The sequence below is a fragment of the Phaethon aethereus genome (assembly GCF_964289735.1).
Source record: "Phaethon aethereus genome assembly, chromosome: 14".
NCBI classification, from domain to species: domain Eukaryota; kingdom Metazoa; phylum Chordata; class Aves; order Phaethontiformes; family Phaethontidae; genus Phaethon; species Phaethon aethereus.
This window is the reverse complement of record NC_138590.1, coordinates 12,512,529-12,527,961: the sequence shown is the minus strand read 5'-3', so window position 1 is coordinate 12,527,961 and position 15,433 is coordinate 12,512,529. Positions and strand designations below refer to the sequence as shown.

The 15,433-nt window shown below is 36.8% G+C and overlaps 1 protein-coding gene across 2 annotated transcripts in view; it reads right to left on the bottom strand.

Moving 5' to 3' along the window:
* Positions 1-15,433, bottom strand: part of CLINT1 (clathrin interactor 1) — a gene marked incomplete at its 5' end in the record, with an annotated part of 50,404 nt that overhangs the window by 23,910 nt on the left and 11,061 nt on the right. For both annotated transcript variants that reach the window (XM_082006075.1, XM_082006074.1), the window contains one exon: positions 48-152. In XM_082006075.1, the coding sequence (XP_081862201.1) occupies positions 48-152 (105 nt within the window). The remainder of the gene's footprint in view (positions 1-47; positions 153-15,433) is intronic.

Sequence of the window (15,433 nt, the reverse complement as noted above, 5' to 3'; positions counted from 1 at the left end):
AAAATACACCCTTCTTTTCTTCATCACTGAGCCAAATTATCACTTACTTGGCAATCTCTCCCATGAGTTGCCCCGAAGGTCCCCATGGATCATCATTGGTTGCTTCTCGAACCTTAGACTCTATTTCTGAATAATTCATAACCACATTGGTGCTGCAAAGGAAAAAAAAATTAACACACATGAAGATTAGCATCAAAACTGAGAAACACATGAAAACATTAATAATGACACTAGTGCATATCTCACTTAATGAGATACCTCTACAGGGTAGGAAAGAAAACATCTTTAGTTCAGAAGTTACTCTAAGGACACTATACAACACATTTAAGTTATCTTTAAGAAGGTTTCACTATTCTATTAGTCTTCAAGAATACAGATGAGAAAGTAGGGATTACATTACAGCTGGATTGAGTCCGGTAAAAATGGCTTTTGGTCACATTAAAATCCAAACCAAACCACTAGAGTCAAAGCTGATAGCTTCCCCAACTAGATATGGTTAGCTTACAGGTTTGTATGGTGTACAGTTATTTGCAAGAGGCTTTATAGCTCAGTCAGAAGCAGATTTGGGTTTTTTTGAATGATGAGTGCTACAAGAGAAACTCAAGAATATCAGTACCAAAATAAGTGTTAGTAAAAAAATTAAAAGAAAAAAACCCACACAGAAGACTGATGTAAGGGAGATGACATTCACTAGAAAGACTATTTCCCAGCTTGAATTTATTTGAGGGAAAACAGCAAAAGAAAAGCTGCAGAGCACTCTGTTACAATTAAAGCAATGCAAATACTATTAGGAGCTCAGGCTGTCTCTACAAGAGCTCACAGAAAAACATAACTTGGAAAAAAGGAAGCAATTTTTCCATATTGGTTATATTAAAGTAGTTAGTATGTGGTTGGTGGTGGTGGGTTTTTTTAACGTGTTTTTGGTTGCTTTTTTTTTTAAATGAATCTCTTAAACCTTCAACTATAAGCCCAGCAACCTCCTTTGTGCCCCTAAAAGCATCCAGATACATTTGATAACACAATGATTTTCCTTATATTTTAAGATGAGCAAGCAGGACCAAAATATCATTCATGCAGAGAACATCTGAAAAACAGCTCTCCAGTTATGAAGCAATATAGCACACAAGAGTAATGAAAACATCAGTAAAAGGAAACCTAATGGCCTCTGCTTTCCCTACATACTTCACAGTGTATTTGAAATAACTTAGAAATTACATGTTTACACCTATTGTATCAAAAGTTTGAAAGTTTACTTAACTGTTAAAAGTACATCATACAACTGGTTTCAGAAGTTTAAAAAAATACTGTAAGGTGACTGCATTCAATATAAACCATCCCGTGAAGTCAAACTGGTTACACTGTAGGAAAAATCTAATGATCTTATAATAGAATGTGGAGAAGGCACTTGCTGCTTGAAAACCTCCTCTGAACCTGAAAGCACTGGAAGAAAAAAACCCAACCAACCAAACACCAAGATGTTTAATAGTCACTCCTCTGCCCATGTAGGAGTTGGCACAAAGCAGCATTCAAGCAATACCCGTTCAATTTTACTTGGCAGAAGGATAGCAAAGATCTTGAAACTGGGAGTTATGAACAGCAGAAACAAGAATGAGATCCCCTTAAGTCTGAAAGGGGACACAGAAGGTAATTGTTAAAACAGAATAAAATTCCTGGACTTAATCTTGGATTCTCAGCATGAGAATTCTTGCTGTCAGATTCTGATGTATGATTTTATTCAACTTTGTGTCTAAAGAGAGCCTAAGCTACATGACTGAATAAATAATCAGCAAGCTAACAGGACCTATCTATATTTAAAAAAGCATGAAGGAACACAGCAGTAGTTACGAACAACAGCAATTAAGGTTTTATAAATTCATTTATGCTAAATGCATCTCAAGCTTCTGTTTCTGACATTTTCTTTACCATATATACAAATGTAAACTAATACCATCTTTATTTCCCATATGCATGGAACATTAAATAATAAAAAAAAAAAAACCAACATCCCCCCCCTCCCCACCCCAAAGCTACAGGCTTCAGCACTTTGTGGCTTTCGGCACACTAGTTCCCTTGTCCGAGGCAAGGAAAGGCAGGGAGTTGAATGGAAAGGTTCTGTTTGTTTTTATAACCCCTCCTTAAGCGCTTGTTTGAGAGACTTGATGGAGCATTGGGGGGAGAAGCATAAAATTAAGCTGTTCCTTAATTTCTTGGAGCAAAGAATTTAAGATTGAAAAATGCATGAAAAGATGCAAACTTGCTTAAAAAAAAAATATATATATATAAAATGCCAGCATTAGCTATGCAAGAACTCAAAATGCATTGCTAAAGCAGCATTAGGGTTGAAAAGGGGGAAACGGAAGGGAAACAAAGGTAATTAAGTAATGCCAAAAGAAAGAAGAATGGGCATTTGAACCCCTCTAAGTAGAGACATACTCTATTCCTAAAGCCATCTTCCAGTAAAGTTATTGTTCTCAGCAACTAGGAGAAAGCTCTTTTATAAACGCCAAGATGAGATCTAATGGCACAAAGCATTCCAAAACAAAGTATCTTTAAGCCGCATTTAATTCAGCAACAAATGTAAACCTCAAGAAAAAAAATCAACAAGAAATGTTGTATAGTTTGGCATCATTCCAGGTCACTTAAAAATAACCATTTCTAAAAAGGTGGAAATACAGTTTTATTCTTCCTTTCCCATGTTTTCTATGGCCCTCATTCCATGCCCTACCCATGATTCCTGTGACCTTTGCAACAAAAAAATAATTTACGTCCAGATGTGAAGGGAAAAAGTGAGTAGCTTGATTGTCAAGACTTCCTGTGATTGATATAAATTTAATATCCGAGGACACTCTCAGACACCAGGGGGGGCTCTCTGATTAGTTTATACTGGGCAGCTTCCAGGGAATCGTGCCGGATTGCGTGGACACAGGCTGCTTTGCAAACAAACGGACATACTTTATGTCAGTCTTGACTGTTGTATCTTCACTATTATCTGCGAGACTGCGTTTGGATTTACCCCAAATAGTTCACTGAAACCCTGCACAACTGGAGTCTTGCACAAGCGCATTTACGGAGACTTTTGACACTGACAAAACACTAAACACATTGAAGCACATTTTGAAAGTTACACACAAAATAAAGGCACATCAAATAAATAAATGCATGGGTTGACATTAAATGTTACAAACTGTTGCATTCTCTTCTGTTTGTGTCTTACATTTCAGTCTATTAAATCATAGACTAGTGTAAACAGATCATTTTTACTCTTTATTGTGTCCCTTACAAATTCTTTCAGCATCATTTCTTTTTTTAAAAAGACTGTTCAGAAAAGCCAAGAGAGGGCACTGTCACATCTCCATAAAACAATAAGCACAGTGATACTGAGCAAAATGTCAGCTTTTAATTTCTTGCAAGAGAATGCTCAATTTTAAATGTTTGCATCTACAATTTATAGCAACACTGAACGGGTAGCTCAAATCTGAGACTAAAGTTCCTCCACATGAATAAATGGACACTGCTAGTGAAAAGCCAGTTAGAAAGTAAGGTAGAAATATCTAATCACCTCTGACGGCATCAGACAATAAGACACACTTCCTCTTAAAAAAAAAAAAAGGTTAAGTTTTATATGCATTTTATAAACCATATTTTAATATATTTTGAAACTGAATAGATGTAGCATAGATGAACTACACCCAAAATACTACTTTGTCCACAATTTTGGCAGCATTTTTCAAAGAATTCAATCAGTTGTAAAGAGCTTCAAATTTTGTTCTAAGTTATATTTTGAGATTTGCAAGTTTGAGATAAAGCTGTCATCTGGGTCCAGGTGCCATATCCTATGGTGTGATTAAAAAAACAGAAAATAAGGAACAGGGGGAGAGGAGAGGGAAGTGAGGGGTGAGAGGAAGTATTGCACATACCTCACATGTATAATTTGAGGTAAAAATAATGTTTAGTTGGTGTTAGGAAGAACAAGCAGTCAAGCAAGAGGGGACAAGAAGTTCTGTACCTGCCCATGTAAAACTACCAAGAAGCTACCAAAGTCCAGGGAAAAAGTTTACAAGTATCTTCCACTTCAACCTTTAAAGTTTCAACAGTCTGAAAAGCACTTCAGCTTTCAGGCATAAGAGGATAAAAATCCTACAGGTTTGAGATTGTCCTCTGAGCACTATTCTTCGCAACACAGAAATTAAAGATAGCTTGTGGATGGCCTTCTTGAAAATAAAGCCTTACAGGCTGGAGGAACACTTCACAGGACGGTGTACTTTAAGGCATGCTCTAAGAGGGGTCCTGTCCTCTACCCCCCGTATCAGTGGATACTGAATGTAACCTACAGTGTGGTCATAAATACACATGAACACTAGCGAGTGATAAATATATCTGCAGAAAACTTCTATTTGTGTTTGATTTCAACATAGTCCAGTATAAGGCTTTGATAGATGTATCTTGGCTACTCTGCTCAGGCTTCTGACCTTACATAGTAATACATGAATGAAGCTACTAATGCTCAGGACAGTATTAGTGAGGATGAGGTGTACTCTGCTCTCAGTAACATTTCAGTGCTCCTTCAGTTTTTTTCCCCATAAAATAGCCATAAAATAAATACTGAAAAAGAAAGCTTTCCTCTTCCAGACTAAGAATTTATTTTTTTTTAAATCACTTATGCCAGGAAAGTAAAAATCACTGTATTTCCACCAAACATTCTATTAAATAGTTAAATAATCACAACATCCTGAATTTAAACATTTGTTTTGGAGTGAAGATTATTCCTTGTTCAGAACCACAAGGTGTTCTCCATGGATTCATATGCTGTAACTGAAGTCAGCTCAATTATCTGTTAGGAGATTATCATCACTCATAAAATATTACACAACTATAACTATACTGCTTCTAGTAATAGCTTCCAATTGGTAATGTTACAGCCAGCTTCGTTGTGCCTGACCTAATTATCCCACATCAATCACTGCTGGTTCCACACTGAAAAACCCCCAAACCCTAAACCTCTCTATATGAACCAGGAACACTTTGGAAACATGGATGTGGAAACACAAGGCTCTGAACATAGTCAGCAACAGAAATGGAAGGAGTCTATTTTCTCAGCTAAAATTAACCACCAAACTCTAAGGTTAAGCCTCAAACAACATTTTATAACAATGATTTACATACACTACCAGCAAACCTGCTATAGAAAAACATGCAAGGATTTTTGTCTTTGTTCACTTGGTTCAACACTTCAGTTGGAACCCTGATGCAGCATATAGGACTAGCAAGAGTAAATAGTTCAATGCCCACAGTCTTCCCAAAAGAACACCACAGATATTTCCACTTCATGCTGCCCAGCATCTCCTATAGCTTCCAGACTTTCTCCATGGTCAGTGGTGTTCTGTTCCCTCATCACCCTGACAATGTACATGAAAACACAATTCACAACAGAAGCTTACAGTTCATTGCTAGATTTTGGGAGCAATTTTCTTTTGAAGAAAGTATTCTTAAGATAAGCATTTATCAGGAAAGGAGTAGAAAGCTATATCTCACAAAGTTTCAGATCTTCAAATGACATGGTAACTTCGCGTTTCATATTAATGCTTAAATAGCAGCAGAGTTTTAAACATGCAGAAACTTTTAAACAGCATGTGTATAGGAAACCTGCAATAGAGAAAATAAATGCCATGAGAAAAGAAGGTATTTCTACATTACAGGTAATGAAAGAATAATAAATATCTATCCATCCATCCATTCAGAATGGAACTTACTTTAAAACATATTAAGGAATCAGAAAGCCTATCAGCTCTTAGTCAATGTTTCTGTACAAACTTAAAAGCCTTGAATATGCCCTGCAGCAACAGTCAGACCACTCCATTAAAAGCACCATTAGGACTAAAGTTGCTATTGATGTGGGTGGTGTCACTGAGGACACGAGTACAATTCTGGACATTAGATCCACAGAAGATTTGTGAAATGCCATGTCTAATCTTGTGAAAATGAAAATAAACAGAAGTCACAGAGAGGGTACATTACAACAGTTTCTTTATAGTGATGATAAAGGTATTGGATTGGACAGGGTAAGCCTAATTAGAAACACTTTGCAAACCTCTGGGAAGCTGCCCACTGTGCTGAGGGACTGAGCAGCAGGAACAAGAAACCTGGTTACACAGTTAAATTTTTTTTTTTCAATGTATATTTCAAACCAATTACAATATCATGTATACATGGGACTCCTATGTGCATAATATTATGCCTTTAACTATTACTCCAAGGACATCACTGGATTATGCACCTTCTGTTTTCCTTTTTTTTAATTTTACAACTGGGAACACTAAAATACTAAAAGCTGAGATGAGAAATTTCTACATTTTACCACCATTAACAATTTCCAATGAGACACTATTCTGCAAATATCTGCTTAAAACAAAATCTAAGTGCAGAAGAAAAAAAACATTCAGGCGTTAGACACATATATGTCTATCATACATGTGTAAGTTTGAACATTAATGCTATTCCAACAAATAGCAATACTAAATAATTTTTTTTTTTTTAATTAGTCTCTTAGAGGGGGAGGGATCTGGATGAACAGAGGACAACAGAAGCTCTGTTACTGTGCAGCACTATGTAGTGTGGTACCAAAGTATTGCAAGAAGCACATTTTTAACCTTTTGTTATTTAAGGTTCCAAAACAGACACAACATAATTTTATCTTTTAAATAACTATGTGTTTAGCATTATCCTTTCAATAGGCAGTCTCATATACTAAGACTTTAACCTCATTCTTTCTGTAATTTTGTTACCAGCTGCTTTATTTTTAGAAAGTCTTCTCCACATTTCCTGTGACTTTCACAGTGAACAAAAGCAAAGTAAACTTTAAATTCAGTCCATAACAGAACCAATGATACTGACTCAGGCTGAAATCTCATCACCTCACTTAGGTGATAGCAAATATTGTTGCAGTAAGAGTCTCTAAAGCCCACACGGACAAACCCAATAAGAATACAGCATAGAGCTATGCTTCTTGGATTTAAAAATTAATAGATTGCATCGTCCAATGAGAAAGGACCATAAATGGAATCTGAAAAACAAATAGTTAGAAAACCATTAAATTCCAACATAAGGAAAGTTTGCTTTAACGCTAACTGAATAAGGAAGAACATATGCAGCTGGTTCATTTATTCATCTTGCATATCTCCACTTAAACATCGCTACAATTTTTATGGAAAGGCACGCAGATAAGAACAGGAGTGCTTTCTCATATGGATGGTTTGTTACAAGCATGGTGGTAGCGTCAATGTGAACCTCTGAACAAAGGCAGCTGTAACTTACATCTGCAGGCTGAGCTAATGCTCTGCTCCTACAGTTAAAGTGCTGGCTTTGTCTTCCAGCAGCTTATTTTCTCCTAACAGTAGGGTGGTCTGCTCTCTTTCAGCTGAGAGGCTAGCAGTCTTCCACTATAAGACAAGATAGGGATCCACTAGCTATTGTTCATCTCATCCATGGTGCATGTTTTAGGAATACTGTCCAAACACAACAGCAGCAATTTATTTTCAGATTTCCCAAAAATCAGTACAGGGGCTGACAACTTAAGGGAAAAAAATACCTACAATGTAGCTTTGCTTTCAGACATTTGAAATTGCATTCGTATTTGCTTTTTTTAAAAAAAGAATGAACAAATGCACTATAAAATAATATGAGCAAAGTGAACACTCAACATATGGAGAGGAGATAAGGCAGCCCCCATTAACATTTTCACAATATAGTTATCTAAAAGACTCCTACTCACAGATATACGTGCATTTACGATGAAGCCTTTGGAGCTTCATCATCTTACCCCCACCATTCATCTTCCAAGTCATGCATCTAAACTATTTTTAGTATCTAGATTGAAAGGTTCCTCTAAAGCAGGAGTAGAAATAGATGGAAAGCTTTCTTAGAATATTAAATGATCCATTTTTAAACTGCGTGCAGAAGTTCGCTTCAACCACTGAGTACAAAGTAAATAAAAAAGCTACGCAATGCGACTAAGTACAGGTTACACCTCCCCCACTCCCAAGTGTGGGAATCTTGGCATCTATTAAATTGTTAATTAGTTTCCAGAAACATGTTTGCCAATTAAAAAAATAATTTAATACTTATCCATCTGGGCATGAAATACTTTCAAAAAAGCATTTGAATTGGTGAGCTAAAAAAGAACAGCACCATCTCCCAAACCACTAGAGGCCAGCACACCATGCAAGAAGCACCTCACAAAAAGGGACGTCACATATTAACTCCATTTATTTCTGTTAGCATCACTTCCTTCAAGCTCTGAGGGATTAACACTGATCTCTCGTCCAAACTTGTTTTAAATCCTTTCAGTTTCTTGAAACACAAAGTCAGACTGAAAGATGCATTTCAGCACCAGATACCATTGCTCTGCAACAGTCTGTCACTACCTTAGTCTGCATGTTGAGCTTTCTGGTTCACAGACAGAGGACAGAAAGATGAGACATCATTTATCCACCTGTTTTCCCAAACAATATAATGGACATTCAGGAATTTATGTACTTACTGTTACTAACAATTATTCAGAGAAAAAAGATATTCATTGCCTTCAAAATAAAGATGGTGCTGCTCTTCCCCTCAGTGAACTCATATATTCAATCTCAGCCAGCATCTCTCTCCTTGCTTGGTGAAGACAAACTAACTAAAAAACATGTAACAAACTTAATGCATTTTCATTTTGCTCCTGTCAGTAATGTCACTTCTGTTATAAAACACGCAGCTTAGATTTAAAGCCTTACAGATGAAACATATGTATACTAAATACGAAGCCAGCAGTCCACATTTAACGAAGAAACAGATGGGTACCCATCTGCCAAAATGCCTGGTGAAATACCTCAGGTTACAGAGGTAACAGTGCAACATTAGCTGATACTTGACTGTTTGAAGTTACTTATTTTTAAGCCACTCCTCAGAAGCATTACAAATATGACACCAGTCAATTCAGTACACGAATACTGGGTATTATTATAGACTTTCTATGCAAGTTGCAATTATGCTCCTTTTGACCAACAATACCATCTTCATTACAGTACAGTAGGATCTGAAATACATTTTCAGCTTTTCAAGCTAACAGTTTCATAATTTATGTGGCAGATGCGCAAGGCAAACTGCACAGAAAAAGATAAGCCAAGAAAAACATCCTGATGGCCACAAATGAATTACGACTTGTGGGAGGAAGGAACTATAAAGCTATTTCCTGTGCCTTACAACTTCTAATCACAAAAAACTACCAAGTAAACAAGATAACCCAAAATCCACCATGCACACACACTTTCAAAAAGGACAGTGACTTTAAGAATTATATTGAATTTATATAATTATATATATATTTATATAATTATATATATATAAAAATAATATATTTAAGAAATATATTGCAGCCTCTTAGAGAACTCGGAAGATCGCTCACTTATAGAAGCCACCACTGCACATTGCTGAAGTCTTCCCTTTCAAAGTTCCCCCTCGCCGTCCAAGTTACCCAAGTGCGGCTTGTTATATTCTTAGTGTTTTTTGTAACTGCTATGCTACAGCTGAAGTAGTTTTTACAGATGTTGGGAACATGAGGCAACTAATTACATGGTAGTTTTAAAGCATATCTGTGCAAGGAACAAACACTTCCCAAGCTGATTTAAGACTCATTTAATCTCTCCTACTGCAGAGAATCTGCAGTATGTGAGTGTTAGTATTTTCATATTCGTACATAAAACCATCTTGTGTTTTACACAACAGGTACATGGCTGCTTTAAATACCTTGTCATCAATTGTAGAGTGGCAATATGTGGTGGTAAATAACTTCTCAAACTCACTGAGTATTTTGCCATGCTAATGTCAAGTGTGGGTTTATACTACCTCTACGTATAATATTCCTTCATCTAAAGCCCAGGCCAATTTCTTTATTTCCCCATTCTTTAGGGGATGTTTTGTTTCCAAACATCCACCCTAACATTCTTCAGTTAGCATCCTCTAATCTTCAACGATTCAACTATCTTCACTTCAAATACCCATTTCCCCAGTTCCGTTTTTAAAGGCTTAGTAAGTGTTGTCATTTTACTTACTACATTAAAAAACTTCTTTAAAGGGTGACTTACCAAAATAAATGCTATACTCCAGCAAGTAGAATGAATCAAAATACTTCCTTTTAACTTACATAAGAACACCGCAATAGTATTTCCATTGTTTTTCAGTATTAGTTTTTAGGTCACATTTTTTAGTTCAAATTTTAGTTGAAATTAGAGTACAATTACACCTAAGCCATTCGATGTTGTCAAATCCAATTAATCTTAAGCATAAAAAACAATTTCACAAACAAGTGGAAAAAGCTGCCTTTCAGGCAACATTTGACACTTTGGTGGCACAGTTAAATGTGAAAACAGCAACTCTGGTTTTGATTCAGACAGAAAGGTGACACTGTTACTGCCCTTTGCAAGTTTTCAGTCTCCTTGCACTCATCCGAGCATACATCTGGCTTATCAGATTAAGGTCACTGCTTCGTAGCTTCTTTTCCTGTGGATTTAATTGCTTTCAAAGTTCAATAGACTATGTTTAAACAATACCAGCCATATAGTCAAAAAAGAAGTGGAATTACAAAACTTGGACAACTTTTTGTAACTGCAGAACTAAAGATATTTCCATATGTATGTTGTAATCACATGACTAGATTTATTTTTGCTCAGTCCTCAGACTTACTTTGCTACTGTATTCCTTACATTGCAGATTTTTTCTTCTGCAACAAGCAAGCTGCAACAACTTAAAAAAAAACATTTTCAGAGTTAACTGCAATTCTTTACAGAATTCAGTCAGATTGCACTTCTTCCTTCAAGACTCAGCAAGAGCCTCTATGTATTTTCCAGCAAGCGCTGCATCTAATTTTTCCATGTTTGTGATCCAATCAGGTAACACAACTTATACTTAAAACAAATGTTTAACCAAGTAGGACAAAGAGCAAGAGAAATCTAATTAACAAACACACTTTCTGTAGAGCGCTTTTTATACGAATAGAATACCAGCACAAAAAAGTCAATCCCAACAAATACTGCTAGACAATTATAACATAGAACTAAAATTTAAATACATTATTTTGAGAGAGAGAGACTGAAACACTCTTCACCATAGCTTACGCTCTCTAATCAACTGTGTTTCTGTGTACTTTGTAACATTCATATAACTTCAAGAGTAACTTTCTCTGAAAATAAAAAGCTCATTTCAGGTGTTCATAATGTGTTGCATAAGCTGCCTTCTGAATAAGGTATCTAGTGCTACTTCCTTCTTTGTATGCAAAAAGTATTTAGACAAAATACTTAAGCTGTGGGCTTGAATATGGTAAGTGTCTACAGAAACCTTCAACAGATAAAGAGACTCACAAGTACTCCTAGTCAGTGAGCTTTCAGGTTTGGGGCATAGTATTTTAATGTTGAGAGAGAAGTATTTACAAGAAGAATGAGGTCTTACCCTTCTTTCAAAACAAGAAATAAAAGGGGTAAGAGTTTTTAGAGGACAAGCAAGTTGTAGTTACACTCAAGATGAGGCAACAGTAAGCTTTGAAGCTGTGTAACTTCAAGTCACTTGTGTACCTCAGACTTCCTATTTTTGACCATAAACATTTTTGAGAGTGACCTTGAATGGAGGAGGAAGATGGGAGGAGAAAAAAAAAAAAAACCCACACACACTACAACCCAAAAGCCAACCTCACAGCGAAAATAGTATCAGTAGCTATGACACTCCAAACCATCCAGAATGTTGCATAAGGACCTCTGTACTTAAGACAATATGTCTCCTACTCACAAAACAAACCCTAAGTTTTCAGAGTGTCAAAAGAGCTGTGCCATTAGCGCTTTAACACAATCCCCCCAAAATACCACTTCTTTGATAAGCCCCCCTCACCTCTAAATGTTCTGCAGTTCTGAGCTACTTGTAACTGTTCATGAACAATTGTTGTGAAATGTGTTCACCCAAAAACTTCATATTAGAGTTTTCTGACACCATGAAGAGCATGTAACTGTTGTAAGTTTACAGTAATGCAACAATTGGTCAAGGAAACCTCCTGATGCTACCTACACATGGTTGAAGTATATTAGCTGAACAGATAAGGAATTTACTACTGCCTGGTAGTTACTACACTTAGGAATGGCACAGACCTATTCAGTGTTACTTATCACATTGAATTCTAAATAATCCAAGCTTTCCTTATTCAAAGAATTGTTTCAAATATTTGCCAACTGACAGAGTATTTAGTGGAGACAGAAGAATGTACGTGCAATAATACGGACTTTAATGTTGTCAAAAACCCCACACCCCCAATATTAGTGAGACCATGCTTAATGATCCTTGTAGTTTCAGCTATTCCTTCACTGCAAGCCGAGTACCATTAAAACATTGCCCTAATTCCAAATTTATTACAAATTAAGCATTACTCTAAACACATGCTAGCTGTTCCACTAGGGAGGGCTGATTAAAGTTTAAACAATGCAGGTGCTCAAGCTTTTAACACACAAACTGATCATTCTCTGCTACCATATAATCCCTTCGACACTAGAACACCACCCCCCCGTCCCCGTACTTCACAATATCAATCCTCTGCAATCATTCTAAGAAGAGTAAACCTGAGTACAGATACTCCTCTAAGCCAACAGTAAGCACCTGTTACAAGCTCTTCTCTGATCAGATCCACAGGCAAGGTACAGGTAAGATTACCAGTTCTGTCTGGAGTCCCACTCTGAAAGCGCTACCCTTGCTCCCCTCAGCCTGTCCAAGGGCTCTAATTCCTGCCAGCTCCTCTCCCTGCCCCTTCAGGCTCAAGGCAACCAGTCAGACAACAGCATCACAACTGCATGTAAACCATACGTGTCAAACACACCCAACTTTTACACAAGTTGCACTCTATCACTAACATTCAGACCAGCTTTGAAGGGCTTGCAGTTTCCTTCTGCCCTCGACTACAGAGCTGTGACTCTGTACAGCTTCACATTTCATCTGTGACGTAGCAAAGGATTAACATCGTATTACCTAAAGAAAGCCTCAGACATGTATCTCATCAACAACAGAAGCCAGAAGTATGGTCCAAGCAGCAGGTGAAGCAACTAAACAAGAAAACCTTCAACTGCTGTTTTAATACAGCCTTTTGTCCTGGAAAACATCTTAAGATTGAGGCAGAAGCTGCACTGCACTTTTCAGTGTAGGAGAAAGGAAGAGGAAGCAACAGTTTACACAAAGTTATCAAATTGCAGGCTCATAACCAGTTGTTTTCCTTCATTTATTCAAGTGCCTTTCGGTGGAATTACTATGTAGGAGGTATTCAGCCGGAGAGGCATTTGAGACTACTATCTTCATTTTTCTAAAGTGAACCGCATTATCTTTTACTGTTTGCAAAACCCCCACAACCTCAACATCAGATTTCAGGACTTTTACTTCCTGAAAATAATTTAAATAAAATCAGAAAATGAATACTGATGTCACTACAGAGAAGCTGACCATCTTCTCTGCTCAAAATCCTACATAGCACACATGAATCATCTGTCGCTATTATGTTTCCTGCCCACATCACTTCTCTGCCATCCACATGGGGTGGGAGGATATCAAGCAATACAGTCCTCTTCCTGTTCTTGCTCTGCCCTCATGCCTTTAGTCCTGAGTTTTCAGTTCATTGGGACTGACTGGTTGACACAGTTTAGTTGTTAATTTGGTCTGAAAAAGTTTTCTTGAGCATGTTGCTCATTTGTTCAGCCGTGCCTGTGTTATTTTGTGCTTGGCCTATAACGGAGTCCTGCTAACCACACTGTTTTAAAATGGGACACTGACAGAACAGATTTATCCAAAATTTTCTGAAAGAAAAATATTTTAGGTTCCATGTTATTCTTCAGTCTTCTATAAATCGGTCTTATACCAAGACAGATACACATCTCATACAATATACCAATAAGAACTATTTTTCCCTTCACCAACTGGAGACCTTCCTCCCATTAAATTAGTTGTCATCTCCTGATCAAGTTAATTTAGTATAATCATAATAAACTTATGCTGACAACCAGTTCTGACAATCAGACGTTTCCCCACTATTTCTTTTGTAACATCTTATTATATGGAATAAGTACACCATATATAATCAAAAGCACATCCGAATAGTTGAACTGATACAAGACTTATAGATAAGTCTTGTGGCACATGAAAGAATAACAAAATGGTATAGAAGGGCTGCACAATGCACTGTGTTACACATGGTATTTCTGCTGCAGAAATAGTAAAGCTGTTCTTTTCCTCCAAAATTGAGTGTTAGGACATAGAAGGCTGTCATACCTTTTCAGTCCACTTTTGTTTGATATATTCTAGTTGATCTGCATTTTAGTATTCTGTAAAATGCTTTTATGGTTCCAGAGCACTGAGTCAGAAAGAGAAAATGGCTGAGGCTGGGAGGGAGCTCTTGTGATGCCCTAGCCCACCCACTCTGCTCAAGCAGGCTCAGCAGGAACAGGTTGCCCAGGACCATGTCTAGACAGGTTCTAAATATCACCAAGGATGGAGCCCCCACAGTGTTTCTGTGCAATCTGCTCCAGTGTTTGATCACCTTCACAGTAAAAAAAAAAAAAAAAAGTATTTTCTGTCCAGATGCAATTTGATGTATTTTGATTTGTGCCCACTGTCCCTCGTCCTGTCAAGTTTTATTACTACTCACTGTGTCTTCTTTTACTTCTTTTTACATTACTGGGATATGATGTTTTAGTCTTGTCTGCCATGAACAAATCTTTTATTTCAGGTGGTTCTTTAGAAAGACAAAACTGAAGTTTCTTACTAAGCCATGCCAGAATAATAGGGGCGGGGGGGGCAGGGGGGAATACTTGCACAAAATTTAAATCAATTCAAATGCAGTTCCTAGGAATGGTACAATTACTTAGTCTTCAGCTTATTATACTGCAGCCACTAAATTAACAAAAAAAAAAGTTTTTAAAAATCTAATCTTTACCTCCTTCAGGTTGTTCACCCTTTAATAAACCTGAATTACTATGTTTCTTTCCTGCTACAAGTGTATCTAAGAATAAAAAGTAGTCACCATAATCCTAAATAGACTAAATTAGCTTAATACCTATTTTATTATGTCATTCAATTTTGTATGAAGGCAGGTCACAACCTAGGAATCCTTCTAATATCGTATTAAGCAGCTGGACAAAGTAACTTTTGCAGATAGTTAATGGCAGAGTGTCCTTCTACAAATATTCATAGCAAAATATCCAAAAATGTGCACAAGCCGTAAGAACACACCATTCAGGACAAGTATTACAATATCAACGTTATATTAACATTAACAACGTTATATTAACGTTATATTAACATTCACTACATTAAAATTTTCAGATTGGTATTTCACATTAAATAAAACAGGTAGCCTGGCAAACTAAAAACCCACAAGTTCACA